The sequence below is a fragment of the Lonchura striata genome, chromosome 19 (genome assembly GCF_046129695.1).
Source record: "Lonchura striata isolate bLonStr1 chromosome 19, bLonStr1.mat, whole genome shotgun sequence".
Lineage (NCBI taxonomy): Eukaryota > Metazoa > Chordata > Aves > Passeriformes > Estrildidae > Lonchura > Lonchura striata.
In genome coordinates this window covers 1,827,051-1,849,643 of record NC_134621.1, presented here as the reverse complement: position 1 = coordinate 1,849,643, position 22,593 = coordinate 1,827,051, and the positions used below count along the sequence as shown (strand labels likewise).

The following is a 22,593-nucleotide window of genomic DNA, read 5'->3' as shown; positions in this document are numbered from 1 at the left end:
AAGTATCACCATGAAAGGCATTAGTGAAAGAGGGTTCAGTATAAATTTGCAAAAGCACAATAAAGTTTGATGTTAAGGTTTGCTTTATTACTTGCTACAAAGATCAAGAAGAATCTACTAAGAATTCCTTTAGAATGATTTGCATAACAACTGGGGATGCAAAGGGTAAGGGTAAAAAGCATAAGAAAAATCATCCTGTTGAGTTATGAGGTTCACAGAGGGCCCCTTGACTTCCAAACTCCTGACAGAGTCTAGGTGCAGTTGGATCTAATCATAATACGAGACCTGGTCAAAGTTTGTGTGTAAGGGTTTTAGCAGGACTTAATCATTGGATAATTTGACATTCAAAAAGTGATTCAAATGGATTTACTATAATTGCAACAGTGACTTAATTATAGATCCCAAATAGCAACATTAACACTATACTTGCCTCAGAGTGCTTAAATGAATTCACACATGCACAAACGCAGACACAAGAGTGTGTGTATAAATGTTCAAGGGTTACACCTGTTAAAAGTTCCTTCTGAGTTCAGTGAAGTTTTCACTTCAAATGCCTTGGAATTTCTCAGTGGGCAAGAGCTGAGCCTCAGGGACTGGAGGATATTGCTCTGTGAATCAGCTTTTGGGGAATTTTTTGAAAACCAGCCTTCAATTTTTCACAAACTTGAGAGTTCATGAGTTTTGAGAGGCACCTCACTTAGAGGGAGGTATTGGTTGCTGCCAGTATGAGTAATTCAGTTCTGAGGAACGTATACTGACCATAGCACTGTTTGCCTTTTTTGGTTGAACAGCAGACTCATACTGAACAGACAGCACTCAGGAAAGATGAAAACTGGGAAGCTGAGTTCTTTCTAGCTCTTGCCATGTCCAGCACTGAAGTCCTGTGTTAAAATTTCTCCATGTCCATGCTGTTCAGAGAATTCGGGTTCCTCAAATTTCTTGCTTCAGGCCCTTCACCAAGTATCTCCTCATTTCTCAGCAGCTGTCCTTTCAGGACAGAAATACCAACTGCAAATAAAGAAGGGGCTAAGACTGCTCAAGCAATTCATGTAACACCCAAAGGAGACTACAGCTGTTCCATACAGTATGGGCAGATGTTATTTTGGGTTCTAGTACTCACTGCCAGTGAGTGGTTGTAGAAATCACTAATTAGGAATGAGCTACTATCTGGGTAAGACACCAGGACTTTCACTATGTTCTTCCTCCTTGTAAAACTTAATTTCATTCCCTCCATTAGCAAGATTATTAAAACATTCTCAATTTCATTTTATTTGGGATGATTGTTTATTTTCTCTTGTAACTTAAACAATTCTGTTGCAGAGTGAAATATAATTACTGTGGTGTTTCCTTCCTGATAAAAGAATTCTCTTTACAACTGGGCAGAGCTTAGGGTGCAGTGGAGAGGGCAGGTGGTTGGCTTTGCTGAGTTCTCCTCCAGGGAGTGAAGTGATATCATGTTTAGGGAAGTCCACCTCCTTCTTCTCTGAAAGGGTTGTCAAGCCCTGGAACAGGCTGCCCAGAGTGGGAGTGGACTGTCCATCCCTGGAGAGATTTAAAAGATGTGTGGGGATATGGTTTAGTGGTAGACTTGGCAGTGCTGGGGTAATGGTGAAACATAATGATTTTAGAGATCTTTTCCAACCCAAATGGAGTCCTCATGACACTATCACATTGTGGAGAGTACAGGGCAGCAGGAGGAGCAATTGTTCTGATTTCTTTTCCTGTTTTTATTTCTGCAGTCACGTTAGGATACTTAACACACCACCTTCATCTCTTTTATTTTCCCTGTGTCTGCTAAACTGTTTGGCATTGTGTCAAGAATACTGAATGGCAGTCATTGCCAAGTCCTCCCCTTAGTTATCAGCTAGGATTTGCAGGAATCTTTCAAAAAAAAAAGGATATAATTTCAATATAGATTTCCTGAATTCACTTCTATTGGGAAATGAGTATTTAGTACCAGTGTCCTTATAGTCTACTAAGAGAGGGGAAAAAATAGTATTTTGTTCAGTGCCTTGATTCTACATTAAAAAACATTTATGGCAATGTGAGACCTAGCTGTTAGAATATCACTTTCTGGTCTAATGTTTTTTTCTTGACAGACTCTGTAATTCTTACATAGTGGGATACTATGCCTCCAAAATAAGTGGCAACGTTTGAATTCTAGAATCAGGGCATTTACATACAGCACTTTTGAGGTAAAAAATGCATCACCATCTCCTCAAAACAGCAGAGACTGAGATAGTGACAGTGGCAGATACAAAAGTCATGTACTTTAGAACTATACTTACAAGTCTTCTAGAAAGAACAACGGTGTAGGAAGGAGTCTGAATTACTTGCTCATTATTTTCCCCCACTGCTAAAAAAAGAAAAAAAGGGGATCTTAAATCCTTGCAGGATTTTGGGTTTGCAAGTGCTGCTGTCTGCCCTGCTATCATTAAAGTAGGGCCTGCCTAAGAGAAGTCAGTTTTCTCTGCAGCATGTCATGGTCAGTCTGACAGGGAATGCTCAGCCCCTGCTGCAGCAGCTTTTCTGCTGCTCTCTGTGTAAGATGAGAGCTCCCAGGAATGTTAGCAGAAGGCAAGCAGAAATGTCAGAGCACTGCTCTGCAGCAGCACCGCTCACCCCTGTACTTCTGCTCAGATATGACTGGACACTGAGCCCTGGACAGGGTAAGAGCACATTTTCCATATTAAAAGGTTGGTTTTCAATTCAGTGTTGCTCCATCAATGTTCATGCTTTCAATGTTGAAGCATGCTCAGTGTTATGAGCAGAACATGTTCAGTCTGTAATTTTGATGTGACATCTGGTTAGGAAATTTGCCATTGAACAAATTTATTATTTCTAATAAATATGGCTGAAGGAATAGGCTGAAGGAGTTGCTAGAAGCAATACATGATTTCCGAGGAAAAACTACTGAGGACCATAACTGGTAAGACTTAAAAGCTGCAGGTAAAGAATAGGCCACCCATTCTTTACCGTGGCAAGTGTGAAGAAATTTTCCTAATTTCTGTGTCTAAGTGTGAGAACCTGTGAAGATAAGATGAGTGTCACATACTGGCCATAGAGGGGCTGTGGTGGCCTTGCTGTCCCTTCTGCTCTGGTCAGAAATTAATTTCTGTAGATCTTAATGTGATTTATCTCCACTGTATGTCAACTAAAGTCAATGCACCTGTCCTAGGAGGAACTTTAATTATAAATTTGTTTCCAAGTAGGTTCCCACAGAGCGGTATTCTTGGAAGTCTTGGAGTGAGTTTAAGCTGAACATGAGAGGCAAATGAACTGAATAACTGAACATGAGAGGCAAGTAAATCCATAATCTGGGATTAGAGGATGGGTAGTTTCAAGAGCAGGCCACTCATGTGCTGCAATTCACACTCCTTCTGTTTCCACAGACACATCAATGGAAGAGGTCTGGGCAGTAGATCCCATCCAAGGAGGTGATGCTTGGGATGCCCTTTCCATCCCCTGCCAAGCAGCTGAGGAGCTCTTATTACAGAGCAGGTGAGTGGGTTGGGCAACCTGGCAGACAGGAAGAGGTAATTGAAGCAGCAAGTAACTATGAGAGCAGGAAGGAAGGGGAAGGAAAAGGAAATAATGAAGGAGCATGGTATTAACCCCTGTAGGAAACTCTATCATAACCCAAAATAAAATGTCCTTGCGAGATCAAAGGTTCGTGTACCCAACTTCCTGTCTTTGAAAGTGATGCTCAGGAAGGATCATCAGCATAGAATAGCACTACTACACAGCTCTCCTACCTCCAGTAATTTGTATTTATGGAATCCCTAAGCAGAATGCAGTGTCTAAGTGCTTTACAGCTCATGAAGGAATTTTAACTGACGAATTTCCCAAAGCCTTTTTGAACTCATAAACTGTTCCCTCAGCATAGGTCACGTTACTGTGATCCTTTACAGACCAAGGCCAGCCCAGAGAAGGGAGATCACCTTGCTGGTGTGCAGAGGAGCAGGGCCCGGAGCAGGTGCCCTGGATGGCTCCAGGCTGCCATCCCCTGGCCCTGGGGCCTGGAGCAGAGGGCCGGCTCAGCTGCTGCCCCGGGAGCTCCCTGAGACTGACAGGAGCCTGATGGGGCCGTGGAGCGGCACCCCCAGCTCCCCTCACCAGGAATAATGCTGTGGGCTTCCTGCCAAGGATCCTAAAGGAACTTGGTCTCAGGTGACAAGGCCAAGCTGAGGAGAAAGCTGATGCCACCTGTGCTGTCAGAGCAACAGCCTGAGGGGGAAGGCACAGCCACCATCCCGCTGATGTCCTGGGCTCAGTGTCCTTTGCCTGAGGCCCCACAGTGACTGTACCTGCCTGGGACACGGCTTTCCTGAGCTCTGCAGAGGGCCGGGGGAGTCAAGGTGCAGGCAGGGCTGGGTCTTCACACCATCATGTCAGAGCCACCAGCCCTGTCAGGGCTTCTCCTGCAGCTCTGACACTCCTGGGGCTCCTGAGGGACCTCTGCTGTACAGCCCTAGAGCCTTCCCTAAATGAGGGATGGGAAAGCACAGCCTGAGCAAAGGGACATGGATGGCCCCTGCAGCACTGCTGGACCTCAGAACAAACCCTGCCTCTGCCTTCATCCTCACCAGACAGGGACTCCAGGATGGCAACTCCACTTCCAGAGTTAGACCCCTTCCTCTCTTTTCCATTTGCTGGTTAAAATGAGAGGGCCCCACACACCCCAAGGAGCCCTGAGTGAGTGCTGGAAGTACCTGGGCAGCTGCTGTGTTGCCCACGGGACAGCACATCCCAGCAGGGAATGGCCATGGCACTGGGCTGGCACAGGGCCATTGCAGGGGCTCCAAAGGGGAGCACTCTGGATTCAGGCTCTGGGCAGGGAGAGCACACTCGGGCCCCATTCTGACATTTAACCTTTCAGCTGGCCGTGGAGCTGGGCTGCAGTGAGTCTCTCTGGGGTAAGAATAGCAGCTGCTGCCTTGGGCCACAGCACACGTGTCCAACTCCTCCAGGGCAGCACGTTGCCCTGCCACCCAGAAGGCAGCCTACCCGCCCAGGAATGTCTTCAGGCGCTATTAGTGGAAGCAGATCATCCCCACAAACAGGCACGACCCCACACAGGAGTCTCAGGAGAGTGGGGCTATTTTGGGCTTTTGACATTGAGCACGAAATGAGACACGTGAGGGGCTGATCCTCCTGCCATGGGCCTCCTCCAAAGCTCCTTTCAGCCTTGTCCCCTCCTCCAGCCATGGCTCTTGTGGAGGCTGAGGGGCAGTTTGGTGTGGCCTTGGAGCACAGGAGAGGACAGAGGGAGCTGTGAGCTTGCTGGGGGGCAGGGCCAGCCCTCAGTGCCATCAGCAGTGCCCAGCTGTGCCCCGGGCAGGTCCTGCCTGAGGGTGTGCACCCATCCCTGTGTCTGTGAAGTTAATGCTTTTACCAGGCATTGCAGCCAACAGGGATACTCACAGATTTTTTGTGCCATCTGGACTCTACCCAGACCCACTTGAAGCTTTGGAGATATGCCCAGGTGGGACTGCTCCCAAGAGGAGCAGCTGGCTTCTAGGTGGGCTTGGGCAGGCAAAGGTTCATGCCATGAGGCCCTGGCTGTAGTGACAGAACAATGCACACGGTGAGGCAAGGAGAAAGACTGCAGGGAATGAGGAGGGAAGAAGAAGGTTGGGAGTCTGCTACGTAGCCCTTGGGAAAAGTTGTGCAGTATCTTGAGAAGGGAGTACTAGTCTGACATCTCTGCAAGGCCTTGGGTGGCTTTCTGAAGGTCTGGGATCGAAAGCTGAGGTCTACTCCTAAAGAACCATCTCCCATTTCTCTCCACAGACAACACCAACAGATTCTGCTCATCACTGCTGGTCAGTGACACTGGAATCAGGCTGGACTTCCAGCAAAAGCTGGTGTGCTGGTGAGGCTGCACTTGGGAGCCAGGTAAGGTGAGAGCCCTTGGGATATTGCTGTTATGAGTGTAAAAAACAAATAGCAGAGTGGTCAGTTTCAACCTACCTTCAGTGTTGAGACTGTTGACAGAACCATAAATGGTGTTTCGGGTTTGTGAGAATCAGCATCACAAACAAGAGTAGGAAAAGGAAAAAGCAAAAGGACTCTCTCTTGACTCTCCCATGGGAAAAAGGCTGTGCTGAAACAACAATGGGAGAAGCATCAGGAGGATGTGAAGGCAGGAGCTGGACAAAGAGCTGCTGGAGACAGGAGAGAGCACAGGCTGGATTTTCAGGAGCCTCCACAGCAATGGCCAGCCTCTGAGATTGCAGATCCTCAATCCAGCACTGGCACCAGTTTCTCCCTTGTCACAGAGAGAAAAAGTAAGGAAACTTCTTGTGCAATGCAATTTCTAGATGAAAACAAACCCCAAGAAGAACAAAACCACTGGCCATAGTGTGTATGCAGAGGAATCTACTACAGTCTTTATTCACTAGACACTGAGGTGGGTACAAAGGCTCATGGCAGAAGGAAAGTGACCTAGAGATTCACATTTTGTGCAGCCCTCAGGTCACTTTTGTGCCTTGTGACATTCTCACTCTTCCTCTTCTATCCTCCTATGAAACTCCCGGCTCTTGGCTCGGAGCTTGTTGACCTGTGACTCTGCAATGTCAGCCCGCTCCTCGGCTTCCTCCAGCTCGTGCTGGATCTTGCGGAACTTGGAGAGGTTGACATTGGACAGCTGCTCCTGGGAGGGAGAAAGAGTCAGTAGGGAGAAGTTTGGGGTTTTCATTCCTCCTGGGCCTTGGCGTGGGCAAAGTCACAAACCTCCAAACTCCACCCACCACTGCTTGTACGAAGTCTCACAGTGGGATTGATGAGATCTTGGGGTCATTCTCATGTATCCCCTTGAAAGACTTTGAAATTGGTGAGCATCTCCATTGGCATCTACTAAATTTCGGATATCTGTCTCCTCAGTGGCCAAACTACTCTCTGGGACAGGGGTTCTTACCAAGTACTCAGAGAGATACTTACGGCCTCCTCAGATTGTCTCTTGTAGGATTTCACTTTCATTTGCAGCTTGTCCACCAGATCCTGCAGCCTGAGAATATTCTTCCTGTCTTCCTCTGACTAGAGTGTTTGACAAACAGGAAAGAGATTCAGTTCTTGGTTCTGCATCACATGACATTAACAATTCCCTTGGGGACGGTGTGTACAAGATGTGACTCACTGTGGGAAAGCCCTGTGAGAGCAGAGTTCCTGCCTTACCTGGTAGGTGAGTTCCTTCACCCTCCGCTCGTACTTGCGCACGCCCTTCACGGCTTCAGCGCTGCGCTTCTGCTCAGCATCAACCTCCCCTTCCAGCTCCCGCACCTGCAAGGACAAGCCCATCCCTGCAGCTTCCCTGGCAATGTCTCTCCAAGGACACGCTCACTCAGGCACAGCCCCAGCCCTACACACCCTGGCCTCCAGCTTCTGGATCTGCTTCTTCCCTCCCTTCAGTGCCAACTGCTCAGCCTCATCCAGACGAAGCTGCAGGTCCTTCACCGTCTGGTCCAGGTTCTTCTTCATCCTCTCCAGGTGGGCACTGGTGTCCTGCTCCTTCTTCAGCTCTTCTGCCATCATGGCCGCCTGATCAGAGCAAAAGGTCAAAGCCATTTTAGGACTGGAGATATTTTGGGGAGAGTACATTCACCGTCAGCAATGCCAGGAGTGTCCAACTCACATCTGTGATGGCCTTCTTGGCCTTCTCCTCAGCATTGCGGGCTTCCTGGATGGTATCCTCCATTTCACCCTGGATCTGGGCAATGTCCGTTTCCAGCTTCTTCTTGGTATTGATCAGGCTGGTGTTCTGTGCAATGGGAAGGACATGGCAAGAGTTGAATTCTACAACCCGCCATAAGAACCCTCTACCAGAACAAAGACATTCCCCTTCCAGCTTCCAAATCTTACACTGAATAATTTTTACAATGGTTGTTTACAAAATGTCAGGCATGGGCTTGGGGAACGGATGCAAAGCACACCTTTCCTTGGGGACAGCAGCAGAGACCTTTCTAGTGCTGCTGGTTCTCTGGTAAATTCCAGCCCTCTGTGTTTGCTCAGTGTCAACACAGCTCCTTGCTCCCTGCCCTGACCTGGGTGTGGAGGAGCTGTACACGTTCAGTGGCATCCAGAAGCTCCTGCTCAGCCAATTTCCTCGACCGCTCTGTCTGCTCCAGGGCTGCCCGGAGCTCCTCAATTTCAGCCTGCAGCAGGTTTGCTCTGCGCTCCACCATGGCCACCTGCTCCTTCAGGTCATCCTGTGTCCTGAGAGCATCATCCAGATGGATCTGTGTGTCCTGCAAAGATAGAGAAAAGAAATCGCCAAGAGTAAGTGTGCACTTGAGTGACAAAAATGTCAGTGATATAATTTTTCTCTTTTCTGTTGCTTTGCTGAGCAGACCTTGAGCACTCCCTGAGTATTTCTCAGGTTCTTCTGTGCCTCTGCAGCCACACGGTTGGCATGGCTCAGCTGGATCTCCATTTCATTCAGGTCTCCCTCCATCTTCTTCTTCAGCCTCAGGGCTTCATTCCTGCTCCTGATCTCAGCATCCAAGCTGCTCTGCAATGACTCCACGACTCGCAGGTGGTTTCTCTTCATCTGGTCAATCTCCTCATCTTTCTCTGCTATCTTCCTGTCAATCTCAGCCTTCACCTGGTTGAGCTCAAGCTGCAGGCGCAGGATCTTCCCCTCCTCATGTTCCAGGGAGGCCTGGAGAAGTGGACACACACATTGATAACACCAATAAAACTACTGCTTCCTTTTACAGAATTGCAAAATATTTTGTGATATCTCAGCCGTCTGCACACCCCAGCCAGAAGAGAGGACAACCCAGGCCTTTTCAGCACTATTTCATCATATCTTTACTGCAGACACCAGTGGTCATGTACCTCAGCTTCCTCCAGAGCAGCCTGAATTTCAGATTTCTCCTGCTCTATCTGCTTCTTGACTTTCTCCAGCTCATGAATTGCTTTTCCTTGCTCAGCTATCTGCTCCGTGAGGTCGGAAATCTCCTCTGTGGGAACAAAGATCAATGGCATGTTCAGGCACGGAGAAGAATGGGAAGGACCCTGTCCCACCAAGGTGACAGGCAGCTCTGCAGACCTGCGGGCACAGACCCATGGCCAATGGAGGTGATGGCTGATAGTGAGAAAGACCAGGGAGGAGCAGAGGGACTTACGCTGCAAGTTCTTGTTCTCCCGCTTCATTGTTTCCAGGTGGTCCAAGGACTCCTCATAGGCATTCTTCATCTTGAACAGCTCCGTGCTGAGAGAGCGCGACTCCTTCTGCGAGGCCTCCAGCTCAGCCTGCGTTTCCTCATACTTCTGCTTCCATTCTGCCAGGATCTGAAGAGAAATGGGGTGTGAGTAGGGCTGTGGCCATCACGGGGCCATGCTCTGGCCAGGAGTGCTGGTGCTGGAGGCCAAAAGACCTTGTCAAAGTTCTTCTGCTTCTTATCCAGAGCAGCACAAGCAGCATTGGATCTCTCCACATCTATCATAAGATCCTCCACTTCATTCTGCAGCCTCTGCTTTGTCTTTTCCAGGGAGGCACATTTGGCATTAACAGCCTCAACATGTTCCTCTGCATCCTGCAGGCGCTGGGCCAGTTTCTTCCTGGGAGGAGAGAAGCAGAGTTGCACGTTAGAGCTTGGAATGGCGTCAGGTCTATTCTGTCATGAGAGGTTAGCTGATCACTTTAAGGGTTTTCAACTGAGCACTATTCACAGCTATATAAAGATTTATATTTTGCTGTGTCCTATCACCTATTAGGCCTCTCTTAGCACTTCTAGTCCTAAAGCCTATATTTTCACTTCCTATCTACACTTTTTCTCTGCCTTCCTCTCTCTCCTTTTTTACAAACCTGTATCCTTGCCTTCATCCCATTCTTGTCTTAGCCCACTCTCAGACATTCTAATTTCTGTGGACTATCCTCCATTTTCTCCAGTCATTTGCCATCCTGCTTCCCCACGTACTTGGCCTCCTCAAGCTCCTCCGTGCGCTGAATCGCGTCCGTCTCGTATTTGGTTCTCCACTGGGCCACTTCGCTGTTGGCCTTGGACAGGGCTCGCTGCAGCTCCCCCTTGGCCTCCTGCTCCTCCTCATATTGTTCCCGGAGCAAGTCACAGTCGTGGCGAGCGGACTGCAGGGCGTGGGCCAGGGCGTTCTTGGCCTGGGGGCAAAAATATGGCAATAAGAAGTATATGTTTCCTGGGAAGTTTCTGTTACTGGAACATATACACTGATATACATCCCAAAGTTGATCGTAGTTAACTGACTGCCTCATAAAAACATGGGAGTCCTGCACTGCAAGGGTCTAGGGTATGGTTTCAACTTTTAATTGGATCACCTTTCGAAGCCTTGAAGACTTCACAAAAACCAATAATATGTCAAATATTTATTTCATATGTACGTGAGTATCTTCACCTTTATCTCTTCTTCTAGCTGCCGCTTCAGTTCTTCAATCTGCTGGGTGAAAGCCTGTTTCCCTCTAGACAGCTGAGAAATTAAAGCATCTTTTTCTTCCACCTGGCGTCCAAATTCACCTGAAAAAGTTTATAATTGAGACGACATTTTAATATCCAAGAGAGCAATTTATAGATTCCTCCCATTTCCAAATTACAGATGGAAGGGTTGTACCAGATTCTGTCTGCAGACGAGCTCTTTGAGCACTAAGATCACTAATCATGCGCTGATTCTGCTCCTCCTTTGTTTTATATTCACTCAGCTGATCTTCCAGTGTGCGGCACATCTTCTCCAGATTTGCCTAGATATCAATTGCACATTAAAAAAAATTAGTAAATGCCTTGATCCTGCCTTCTTTTAGCAGTAAAATATGTCCTGAAGATGCAGTTGACATCTTGGGACTGCACATGTGCCTACAATTTTACACATGAGATTTGGAGAAATCATTTATAATACAACCTGATAAAAATTAAATCATATAAGTTTGAAGAAAAAATACCATATTGCTATCAAATTCCTAATAAAAATAATTGTGTACCTTGGCTTTAGACACAGACTCTATGTTACTGGCCAAGTCATCAATCTCCATCTTCATCTCACTCTTCTCCTTCTCCAGCTTCTGCTTCACGCGTTGCAGGTTGTCGATCTGCTCGCCCAGCTCAGCTGTGCTGTCCGCGTGCTTCTTGCGCAGGGCGGCAGCCGTGGCTTCGTGCTGCAGCGTGGCCTCTTCCAGGTCACGGCGCATCTTCTGGAATTCTGCCTCTCGCTTCTTGTTCATCTCCACCTGAGCTGCTGTGGCCCCTCCTGCTTCTTCCAGGCGCTCGCTGATCTCCTCCAGCTCCCTGGACAGGTCAGCGCGATGCTTCTCTGCTTTAGCACGAGAGGTTCGCTCTGCCTCAATTTCCTCCTCCAGCTCCTCAATACGGGCCTGCAGAACACCAGGGACCCTTCACACCCGTGCCCTCCTCCTGCCTGAGCTGAGCCTGAACAAGGCAGGGGAAGGAACAGAGACTTGCCTGCAGCTCCTTGATCTTCTTCTGAAATTGCATGCCTAGAAGTTGTTCATCCTCAATCTTGCTCTGGATCTGGCTGATTTCAAAGTCTTTCCTTTGGGCCAAGTGAACCATGTTAGAGCTCAAAGCAAAGAGACAAGTGCTCCAGCCCAGCACTCAGGTGCCCCAGAGCCACACTTACTTCTTCAGTTTCTCATCCAGCTGCTGCTTATCATTCTCCAAATCCATGATGCTGTCCTGGGCCAGCTTCAGGTCTCCTTCCAGCTTCCTCTTAGCTCTCTCCAGGTCCATGCGCAGTTTCTTCTCTTGCTCCAGGGACCCTTCCAGCTAAACACAACAAGACCATCAGGGCTCTGCCAGCCAGGTCTAGCTCCATACCTGTCCTGTTCCTGCTCTGTGTGTGCTTACATCATCCACTTGCTGTTCCAGCTTGATCTTCGCCTTGGTCAGAGTATTGACTTTGTCTTCCTCTGCCTGCAGGTCATCCAGGGTCTGCTGATGGGCCTCTTGGAGGGCTTTCTTCTCTTTTGTCAGCTTCACAATGGTCTCGTCCAAAGCTGCCATCTCCTCAGTCAGGTTTTTCACCTTTGAGAAGAAAGAAGCAAGTCCAGACAGAAAATGGTGCTTAAAACTTTCTAACAAATCTTTCCAGAGTGTGAGTGACAGGTTCTACCTCATACCTTGTTTTCGGTGGCGTGTTTTTCCTTCTCCACCTTGGCCAGTGTTAGCTCAAGGTCATCAATATCTTTCTTCAGCTCTGAACATTCATCCTCCAGCTTCCTCTTCTTGGCTGTCAGCTCAGCATTAATTTCTTCTTCATCCTCAGCCCTTTCAGTCACCTCCTTGACTTTGGCTTCCAGCTGGATTTTGGTTTTGATGAGCTGGTCACACCTTTCCTCAGCATCAGCCAAAGCATCAGCTTCCTGATAGAGAGATGCCATTTTTAGGGATATGCTTTTTCAGGGAATACTGAGATACTTAATCTTCATATTGCAGTGCCTTGGATAGCAGTTTTCTAGTTTAAAATTTGATTCATGTTCCAACAGAAGGACATATTATATTGAATTGATTTTATGTTATTGATTTTGAAACAGCCAGATTTAAAAGCTAAAACCAAGTAAATTCCTTTTTAATCTACTTGAAAAGGAGATTGAGTATATGCATAATGAGTATTTATGTATTTGTGCAGGGCATATAATCCAATATTATCTTGTAATATTAAACATTGGATCAAAGTGCATGATAAGAAGGATATCTCAGTGTACACTGTAGAAAAGTGTCATCCGTGTAGTATTTTGACTACAGATTTCTTACAGTCCTTATAGAAGCAAGCTATACCTTTGAGAGCACCACTTAAAGAATTACAACTCACCTGAACTAAATCAAAGATTCTATGTGGTTTGAAAACATGCTTGTAAATAGCAACTGTAGTCACAGTATAATGAGGATAATGTTGACTGGTGGTACTCACAGATTGAACCTGGAGCTGCAGGTCATTTTTCTCCTGCACCAGTTTCACCATTTTCTCCTCAAGTTCCTTCCGCTTTGCCTCAGACTTCGCAAGCTCTTCCTTGGTTTTCTCAAACTCCTGTTTCATGTTTGCCATCTCCTTCTCAGACTCTGCACTCTTCAGCAAGGGCTTGATCTTGAAGAACAGCTTCATCCATGGCCAGTGTTTGACATTCATGAATGCACGAATGTTGTACTGGATGCAGAAGATGGACTCCCTAAAAGGTAAGTCGAAGTAATATTCAGTATTTACACCATGATGACACAATAAGCCAAGTAGAGTGAACCTGATTTGAAGAAAAGTTTACCTTCTCTCCACCATTTTCTGGTACTCCACCCTCATCAGGTAGCCCCTGCACCTGGCCTGGGTGCGGGTGATGAGCTGTGCCAGCTTCTCATCCCTCATCTCTTCCAAAAGGCCCACCAGCCCAGCTTTGAAGAACACCTTAGGTGAGAATAAGGAAACAGGTGCAGTATCTGTACTTGTTTAACATAACCTGATAACCCATGACATACACTATGGAAGTTAATAGCAAAACCACAAAGAATATAGGTAGTGGCAGACACTCTTTTATAAAAAACTCCAAGCTTCTTGTTACTTGCAGTTGAGGAACTTACTTAAACAGCCAGACATTTTTCTTTTATTTTTATTCACACTTGACTCTTTTATTCTAAAACTTTGTCTTAAATTAGGAACTTGATTAACGCTTAATTAAATCATCCTAGGACCATGAATTTCAATTTATTCAAGTGGTGAGTAATTTCAGAATCTGGTTGATTTATTTTACAGTCTTTCTTATACCATATTGGATCATTTCATGTGCTATCTGGAATATCTGAGTGTCAGTATCAAGCCATGCAAACCAAAACCATGTAACTCTTGAAGCATACAGATCTTTTACCTTAGTGTGACCAAATTTGTATTGAGTATGGTCTATATCAATTGATCCAAGAAGTTTCTCACAAGCCTTCTTGCTGTCAATGAACTGTCCCTCTGGGATAGCACTGGCATTTAATACTTTGTATCTGAGGAGAAAATGGAAGGACTTGCTTTGAACTGCAGAATGTTAAGGGTCTTTTCCAGCCTAAGTGATTCTATGAATATGAAGAAGTCTGTTGTTGAGACCAGTTGGTGCATACATAGCAAGAAAGAGTCTTAAGAACTGTTGAGAACAAACGGCACTTGTTAAACTGAAACTTTAGAGAAGGCTTTAGGCTCAGGAGGGGAAGGTTAGATTTCAAAAGCTATTTAAGATGGACAAGGTGATCCAGTAAGAGGATGAAGTCTGACCTCTGTTTAAAATCTGCATACAGGACTCTGTTGGGAAATCCTTTCCTGCAAATCCTGATCCCTTCCAGCACGCCGTTACAGCGCAGCTGGTGCAGCACCAGCTCGTGCTCCATGGCACCTGGCAATGCAGAGCAGAAATACATGCCATGTTCTGTAATACAGTGGGGAAGAGCTGCACCACACTGAAAACCTTCAATATACATGTAAGTCTCTTACCAGGTGTTTTAGTTTCATTTGGAATGATGCACCGTACAAAATGGGGGTGGGTGCTTCTCAGGTTGGTCATCAGCTTGTTTAAATTCTCCTGGGAGAGTCATTAAGAAAAGCTGATATTAGCAAATTTTATTTCTGCTGTAGGCATCAAGTCCTCTGAAATGAGATACTATGCAAAAACTAGCAGAACCCTGCACTCAAGCTCTCTGCATCAGTTTTTCTGACTTTCCACAGATCTTTGCAATAATTAACTTAGCAATCTGAGCAACATTTAGGAAAGACTGTACTCTTAAATATATAATTTTAATAAATTTCACTGTCTCTAGTGGAACGCCTTCATTTGAAAGGATATCCATCTTCCATTGGATGTACCCAGAGAGATAAAGCAGTACCCCTAGAAGGTGGTGTGAAGCATTCTGCAGTAGGCATTTAGGTTGGGTCATATGGAGCAGACTACATAAAACCCTTGTGTTTTCCCTACTGAATGCAAAAGAGAAAAAACAACAAGCAGAGTTCTAAGTGTCTAGATTATACATTTATCTTGTAGGGTATGGTGAGATGAATCCTAGCCTTAAACAAATGGAAAAACTGTGCATTTATTGAAATGAAGTATGAGTAGAATAACTGGATTTATTCGTAGCATAATGTGGCCCAAGAATCTTTTACAAGATCAAATCCAAAACAAGACTGGCAATAGTAATTAGTGGGTTTACACCTCATCTTAGGAAGAAATAGTGAACTCTCTACTGTACCCGAAATAGAGCTGAGACTGTCTGGAAGGAAGAACCCTTCTTCTTGCCTCCCTTCTTGCCACCACCACCACTCGCCTCGGCTAAATTGAAAATAAAACAGATTTTAGATTTTTTTTTTTTTTTTTTTTTTTACATTTTTAGTTCCTTTTTGTAGGCTGTACATCAGTGAAAACATAGAATCATAGAATTCAAAGAACCAACCTGCATCTGCTCCACCATAGTTGGCAAAGAGTAAAGCCAGGGTCTTCACAGATGATTTCTGGTACAGCCCAATGACAGTTTCATTCAGAGGGTCCTTGTTCTTCTCCAGCCACCCAGTGATGTTGTAGTCCACTGTGCCAGCGTAGTGCACCAGGGAGAAGTGAGCCTCAACCTTGCCTTTGGTAGGTTTTGGCTTCTGGAAGTTGCTGGACTTGCCCAGGTGCTGGTCATAGAGCTTGTTCTTGAAAGAGGTGTCAGTTGCCTTGGGGAACATGCACTCCTCTTCCAGGATGGAGAAGATGCCCATGGGCTGGGAGAGAAACCACAAGAAGAAACCAATTGTAATTTATCTTTCAAGGCAATAATGATCTTCACCTAGGCACAGTAATGGAACATAGACTGAGATACACATCAGGAGATATTTTTATTTGATTCCATTTTATTCTAGAAAGTGGGATTGATCACACTGATACTTACATTTTTGAACACAAAATTACTCATAAAAGAAATAGAAATTAATTTTGTTTGTGTTGACAATGTACTCTGTAAAATCAGAGCACTACCTTCTTATTCAGTGGAACTCAGGGCACACACAGGCCATGTTGAACATGAGCCATTGCTGCAAAGCCACCAACTCATCCTTGGCTACACTGTGCTCTTAACATCTCAAGGGAGTTAATCCTTTCCTTCTACTCAGCTCTGAGAAGAAACCTCTGGAGTGCTGTTCCAGCTCCTGGCTACCCAGCACAAGGGAAATATGAACATAGAAGATCCCTTTGGAAAATGAGACCAATTGATTACAGAGATTCCATGCATGTAACTGATTTGAACAGGATGGATACCTTCTCAATGAGCTCAATGCAGGCAGCCAGGTCCATCCCAAAATCAATGAATGTCCATTCAATCCCCTCCTTCTTGTACTCCTCCTGCTCCAGCACAAACATGTGGTGGTTGAAGAACTGTTGCAGTTTCTCATTGGTGAAGTTGATGCACAGCTGCTCAAAGCTGTTGAACTGAAAATAAAATAAGAAAGATGCATATTTGAAGATGCAGTAATAATTGCAAGACCTCATCTTTTAAAAATAAGGAATGCAGTTAACTTGACTTCCCATGCATTTCTTCATGTCTGCTTTATGGTATTATGAAAAAGAGAAAAAGATCAAATTAACTGTCCACAAGAAACTTTTTTCATTGAAAAAAATTAAAGATAAATTATACATCCTGTTTAAAATGAGACCTAATTACAGGGAGAAAAAACCCAAACTTATGCATATCATGATCACATGTTTTTATACTGTCTTGGGCCTGATCATATAAACAATGAACTTTTTTGATTGGACAGTTTTGTACCTTTGATTTTGCACATCTTGAAATAGCACAAGTCCTTTGAAGGGTCCTTTTTTTTACTTAAAAAAGACAAATATCAATAATCAAGTGATAATATTATGTTCTTTTTAAAAATGTCTCTCAAATTGATCATAACTTTCGGTTATCATTTCCAAATAGGTCTTACCAAATCTTACTTACATCAAAGATCTCGAAGCCAGCAATGTCCAGGACACCAATGAAGTACTGCCTGGGCTGCTTCGTGTCCAGCTGCTCGTTGATGCGAACAACCATCCACAGGAACATTCTCTCATAAAGCGCCTTTGCCAGGGCACCCACTGCATTGTGCACCTACAGGAAAAACAAAAATACCCGGAGTTACAATACGAGGCAGAGGAGAATCAAGAGGATATTCGTTCTACACAGGGTTACAGGTTACAATATGTTTCTTACCTGCTGCGCTGTTTGGCCTTTGGTCACGTATTCATTCCCCACCTTGACTCTGGGGTAGCAGAGGGCCTTGAGCATGTCAGCTGAGTTCAAACCCATCAGGTAGGCAGCCTTGTCAGCAACTAAAAAGCCAGAGGAAAAAGGAAGAACTTTATGTCCAATAGGCTTTGAATCCTGGAGCATTCCCTAAAGGCTGAAGGGTTCCAATTTCTCTTCTTTGAAAACTTTTGATAGACTCTCATAGAGGAAATCTTTGTAACATCACACTTGCCATTATGCAAATTGAGCTTTTCCAAAAAAAAAAAATCTGATTGGAATTCTTCACTGCAGCACACAGAAAGTAATGAAGTTTTCAAAAATCTCCTGGCACAAAACTGAAAACTGAAACTTGCTAGTCTGAATGTGTGCACTACACACACAGCTCAGGAGCTGTGGTGACAACAGTCAGGTACTGATCCTCATTCAAGTGATCAAAACAACAAAATAGTTAAGAGTGGAACACAGAGACAATATCTCTGTTCTCTTTCAGATCCACAGCCTACAGCCTTTTCTGAGTTTTTGTTTCTGACATTCAGTAAAATTTGGCTTCATCCTGTTACCAGTGGTGTTCCCCACCTGCCTTGTCCTTTAACAAGAGGAGACATTGCTCACAGAACTGAAGACAGGGTTTGTAGGCCCTGTGCCAACAAAGTAAAGGAATGAAATAATACCTCTCACAGCTGACTTCCCTGAGCATCTGACAGGTGGAGGTGCATGGGAACTATGTTCTGGGAACTATGTTCTGTGGGAACTGTGTATCATGTTAGAACTGAATCACTGGGCTGTTTCACTATTACAAGCCATATTCCAGCAAAGATATGACTAAAGGAACATGCATAACTCCTTACTTCTTGAAATACTATGAAGGCCAGTTTAAAGTATTAATTGTTCATAGCATAAGATATGTAAATCCGGAAATCAGGGAGTTTGATGTACTAAGGACAAGGGACAGCTGTTTTACTTGGACAATAGTTTTCTTTGGGATATAAAGCCCAACAGTGAACAACTTTTACTGTCTTCCACATATGTAGTGGCTTACAGAAGGTTAATTATTGAGTTTGATAATACCTTCTGTGCCTTCAGGCTCCGCTTGCTCTTCTCTTGGTTTCTGCTTGAATTTCAGGTTCCCGTAGTGCATGACAGCCCCTGTCAGCTTGTAGATGGCTGTTTTCTCATCAGCAGTGAAACCCAGGATGTCAATGGCACTCTGGTAATACAATGAACAAAGTGAAACATTTGCATGTTATCTGATGTATGATCTGTGCCTGCTGACCTGTTCTGTACGTTACTTACATCTGTTGCCATCAACTCCTCCTTGTCATCAATGCTGGGGACAGTGATCTCACCTTGACTCACAAAAGGGAAGTCAAATGGGTTGGTGGTGATGAGGAGCATTTCTGAAAACAAATGTGTTCATGGGTTAAATTAAATTAATCTTGTTATACAGTTGAATGTTGCTCAGAGATTTTCCTCTCAAAAGCTCAGAGATGTCTCCTACCAATTAGCTCTGGCTTCTTGTTGGACATGATCTGATAAAAGATGTGGTAGCTCCTTTCCGCCTTGAGCTGGAAAGTGACTCTGGATTTCTCCAGCAGATCTGGCAAGGATGGTAGAAAGAGTTAGATCCTTGTGAGAATGTACCTGGATGTGGGAATTTGGGAAGGGATGGGAGCAATCCAGGAGAATGTCTTACAAGTTTCAATGTCAGCAGAAGCCAGTTTGCCTGTGGCACCAAAGTGGATTCTGATGAATTTGCCCTGTTAAGCAGAAGCAGCAGCAGGTCAGCCTGGATGTGTTCTGCTGACGTCTCCTTTGCAGGAAGACGTGCTCAGGCATCATGTGTGCTGCCATGATTGGGGGAGATCTTATGCAAAGCAAGAACTCACAAAGCGTGAGGAGTTGTCGTTCCTCACGGTCTTGGCGTTTCCAAAGGCCTCCAGCAGTGGGTTGGCGCTGATGATTTGATCCTCAAGCGTTCCCTGCAGGGACATCATTATTCAGTGTCTGTGTTTGGTTGACAGGGCAATGGCAGGCCAAGCATTCTGTCTGTCCTTTCTGACTCACCTGCATTTTGCCTGATGACTTATCCTCCTTTTTCTTGTCCCCACTGGCTGCAATTGTTGCAAAGTACTGGATGACACGCTTGGTGTTCACAGTCTTCCCGGCCCCGGATTCTCCGCTGCCCAAGCCAAGAGAGAAGCAGAGGGTGCGTGGTGAGGCAGGAGGGGCCCTGGCACCGGGCAGCCCCGCAGGGACCCGCGCAGGGGGTGTACGTACGTGATCAGGATGGACTGGTTCTCCCGATCTGTGAAAGCAGAACAATGAGAGATGTGTTCGCAGCTGATCTGGGTAATGCTAAGCTGAATGAGAAGTAAAACTGCAAACTGAAGTTGGAGAGTCTTCAAAAAGTCCAAGACTACCCAATTCCCTTCAATATCTGAGTAGTATTAAACATAAGTTCAAATGGATATATTGAACAGTTAGAGATATCTGGACCTGAGACAAGCTGTGTATTACTTGCCCGTCACATAATTTTTCCTCAAGAAATGAAACCAAAATATCTACCCAAGTTCAAAACACAAGAAAAAACAACTTTTTCTTTCTTATCAGTGAAAAAATATAAAAAACTCAGTCAAGTACTATTTCTGCAGTAGGAGAGTGTAGAATTTTGTACAATAAAGTACAAATAATTCACCATGATAAGTTCATGAATGCTCCTAGGTCAGTTTAACATGAAATTGTTTGGTACATAATTCCAACCAAGTTCACAGTCATGCTTCTTGGTGACTCCAACTGGCTTGTCACATGCTCCAGTGAGATCAGCAGGGCTTTTTTGATTAGATTACTGTGAGGGAGGTCAAACACTCACCAGTCAGCATGAACTGATAGGCGTTGTCAGAGATGGAGAAGATGTGTGGAGGGGCCTCCTGGCGCTTCTTGCCTCGGTAGGCCAACACCACCTCGGGGTTGTACACCGGCAGCCACTTGTAGGGGTTGACGGTGACGCAGAAGAGACCCGAGTAGGTCTGTGAGGAAGGGACACAGCACTCAGGCTTCCCCTGAGCCTGGCCCAGCAGCTCCTGAGGCTGCCCAGAGGAAGCTGCTGCTGCCACTTACGTAGATCATCCAGGCTGCGTAACGCTCTTTGAGGTTGTACAGCACGGCGGGTTCGTGGAGGTGGGTCATCATGGCCATGTCCTCGATTTTGTCATACTTGGGAGGGTTCATGGAGAAGATTTGGTCATCCTTCACAGTCAGGGTCTGCCAAGGAAAAAAAGATCCTCATATGTCAGCTAAGAACCCAGTGAGGGAAGAAAATGTTCTTCTTGAGCCTTGTTTTTGACTCACCTCTCCCCCTTCAGTCTTGACAGTGACTTTGCCCGATTCCCTGCTTGTGATTGTCCCTTTCACAAAGGATTCTTTGGGATGAACCACAAAGACAGATGACTTGGCATCAAAAGGTTTGTTCTGAGCTGCAATTCTCTCCTTCTCTGATTTTCGGAGGTAAGGAGCTGCCTCCCCAAAAACAGCCATCTCAGCGTCTCCAGAGGCCATGTCTGCACTTTACTGAGGATATGTAAGCAGATGACTCTGAGGAGAAAAAATATGGTACTGATTATTTATTCTGTAAGATTTGGGAAAATTTTATCCTGTGTCTATGTGTCTCTTCATACTCAGGGTGTTTTAACATGAGGTTATTAGAAATCTAATTTTATGTCAAAATAAGAGGCTTTCATGAATGCAGTTTAGGTCTTCAAACGTTCATTGATGACCTTTACAGAACTGTGGATTTGGTGCTTTAAGGATGCTCTGCCTGTAAGACAAGAGTGAATATGTTGATCAAGTTTCAGTAAGACAGCACTATTAGGAATGGAAATAGAAGAAACTGTTAAAAGGATGAACTGTGAAATAAAATTACTGAAAAACTGTAGTGTAGGTGAACTACAGTCTTGGAAAACAATGAATCTGTGGGATATTTACCTTTTAATGATAATGGAAAGGTAGGGGGTAGTTACACAAATTTTGCTAATGAAGTTCTCTACTGGAAAAAAAAAAGCAGGCTTTGTGACCTCTTAATATTCTGCCACAATTAATTTGCTCTATACATTTGTCACATTTCACTACAATACTTAAATAATTTCAGCCCTAAAGTTCTGACTTAGGTAAAATAAAATTCAGTCATTGAAACTGGAATTTCCAAGACTTTGGTAAGATCTCAAATAAATACTTACTGAAAAAATCCAGAAACACATGAATTCTCAAAAGTTTTTTTTTAAGTATTTCTTCTTCAAGTGATTTATTAAACATCTAGGGTACCTAAATTTAGCCAACTTCACTTGAAAATCCTCTAGCTACTTTAGTAAAATTTATTCCCTCTTTTTTCAGGCAATAAATACATTTTTTGTCTGGAGTAAGAAAATGGGTATCTAAGAAAGCTGAGAATTCTGGCACTCTACAAAGGTGATTAGAAGGTCTGTATGTTCAGATGATTTAATAAATAATATATTCTTAAGCAGAATACAGGTTTTTGCATTTTTCCCTGCTGTGCTTATCTGGTCCCATTCTCCTCCTGCCATAGCAAAGATGAGAAGGCAGCACCCCTTGATTTTTGTAAGGTCAGTTAAGCAGCAGTGAAGAATGTCCCCATGGGGATTTTCTGTTCTGTCATCAGTACTCAGAGGCTTCAAACACAGCCTTGGGCACCCTCACCACTTTCTACTGCAATCCCACCAGGTTTGCTTATAGGATGAACCAGTGAACCTTCCTGACACCCCACCCAAAAGGATCTGTCTCTGCCCCTAAGGATCAGTAAATCAGCTTCTTACCTCCTGTGACACCAGATGTGTGGCTTCTGGGCTGGCAGCTGGTCAGTGCTGTAAAACACAAATGGCAATTCCCAAATTGCTGCTGCACAAAAATCAAGAGTGAAAACAGGCAGGTGCTTTGAAAACAGATCCGTAATGGAGTCCCCTCCTGCACAGGAGCACCGGAGGCAGCAGCAATGTGGTGGCACATTAGGCTGCCATCCCCTTCCTGGCAGCCTGCAGACCCCATCTCTTACCTTGGAGCTTTCTGTGGAGCCAGGGCAGACGTGTTGCAGGGACATTTTATACGATCTCGCCTGCAGATGCTACAGATGCCTACTCTTTCTTCGGTCAAAAATATTTTGGCAAACCCTCTTTGGTAAAGCATTGTCTGGCAAACTGAACTAAGGGCATAATTGTCATTTGACATGACTAGATATAATTAGAAATTTTTGATGTCTTAGTGGTTATATGAATACATCTTCTATAAACAATCTTCCAAGGGTGTTAAGGAGGGAATCTGGACTAGTCAAAGCACTTTAAGAACTTGGATTCAGGACTTATGGATTTTATTGCTGGCT

General features: G+C 44.9%; 1 protein-coding gene across 1 annotated transcript; it reads right to left on the bottom strand.

The window, feature by feature from the left end:
* Window positions 1-6,364: 6,364 nt before the first annotated feature.
* LOC110474910 (myosin heavy chain, skeletal muscle, adult-like) lies at window positions 6,365-20,762 on the bottom strand. The gene is made up of 38 exons (XM_077787432.1): window positions 20,556-20,762; window positions 20,325-20,468; window positions 20,077-20,233; window positions 19,485-19,512; window positions 19,272-19,386; window positions 19,094-19,186; window positions 18,901-18,964; window positions 18,706-18,804; window positions 18,501-18,604; window positions 18,276-18,414; window positions 17,172-17,290; window positions 16,920-17,069; window positions 16,235-16,405; window positions 15,389-15,702; window positions 15,192-15,261; window positions 14,443-14,530; window positions 14,227-14,344; window positions 13,838-13,961; window positions 13,244-13,380; window positions 12,898-13,153; window positions 12,107-12,349; window positions 11,835-12,011; window positions 11,608-11,753; window positions 11,430-11,520; window positions 10,952-11,341; window positions 10,588-10,714; window positions 10,375-10,493; window positions 9,924-10,120; window positions 9,381-9,564; window positions 9,129-9,294; window positions 8,839-8,963; window positions 8,351-8,659; window positions 8,043-8,246; window positions 7,634-7,759; window positions 7,369-7,539; window positions 7,177-7,281; window positions 6,943-7,038; window positions 6,365-6,655 (listed from the first exon to the last, which is right to left on the bottom strand). Exons 1-38 carry the CDS (start codon window positions 20,760-20,762, stop codon window positions 6,503-6,505), a joined length of 5,826 nt encoding a protein of 1,941 aa, XP_077643558.1. The 3' UTR covers window positions 6,365-6,502.
* Between the last annotated feature and the right edge of the window lie 1,831 nt (window positions 20,763-22,593).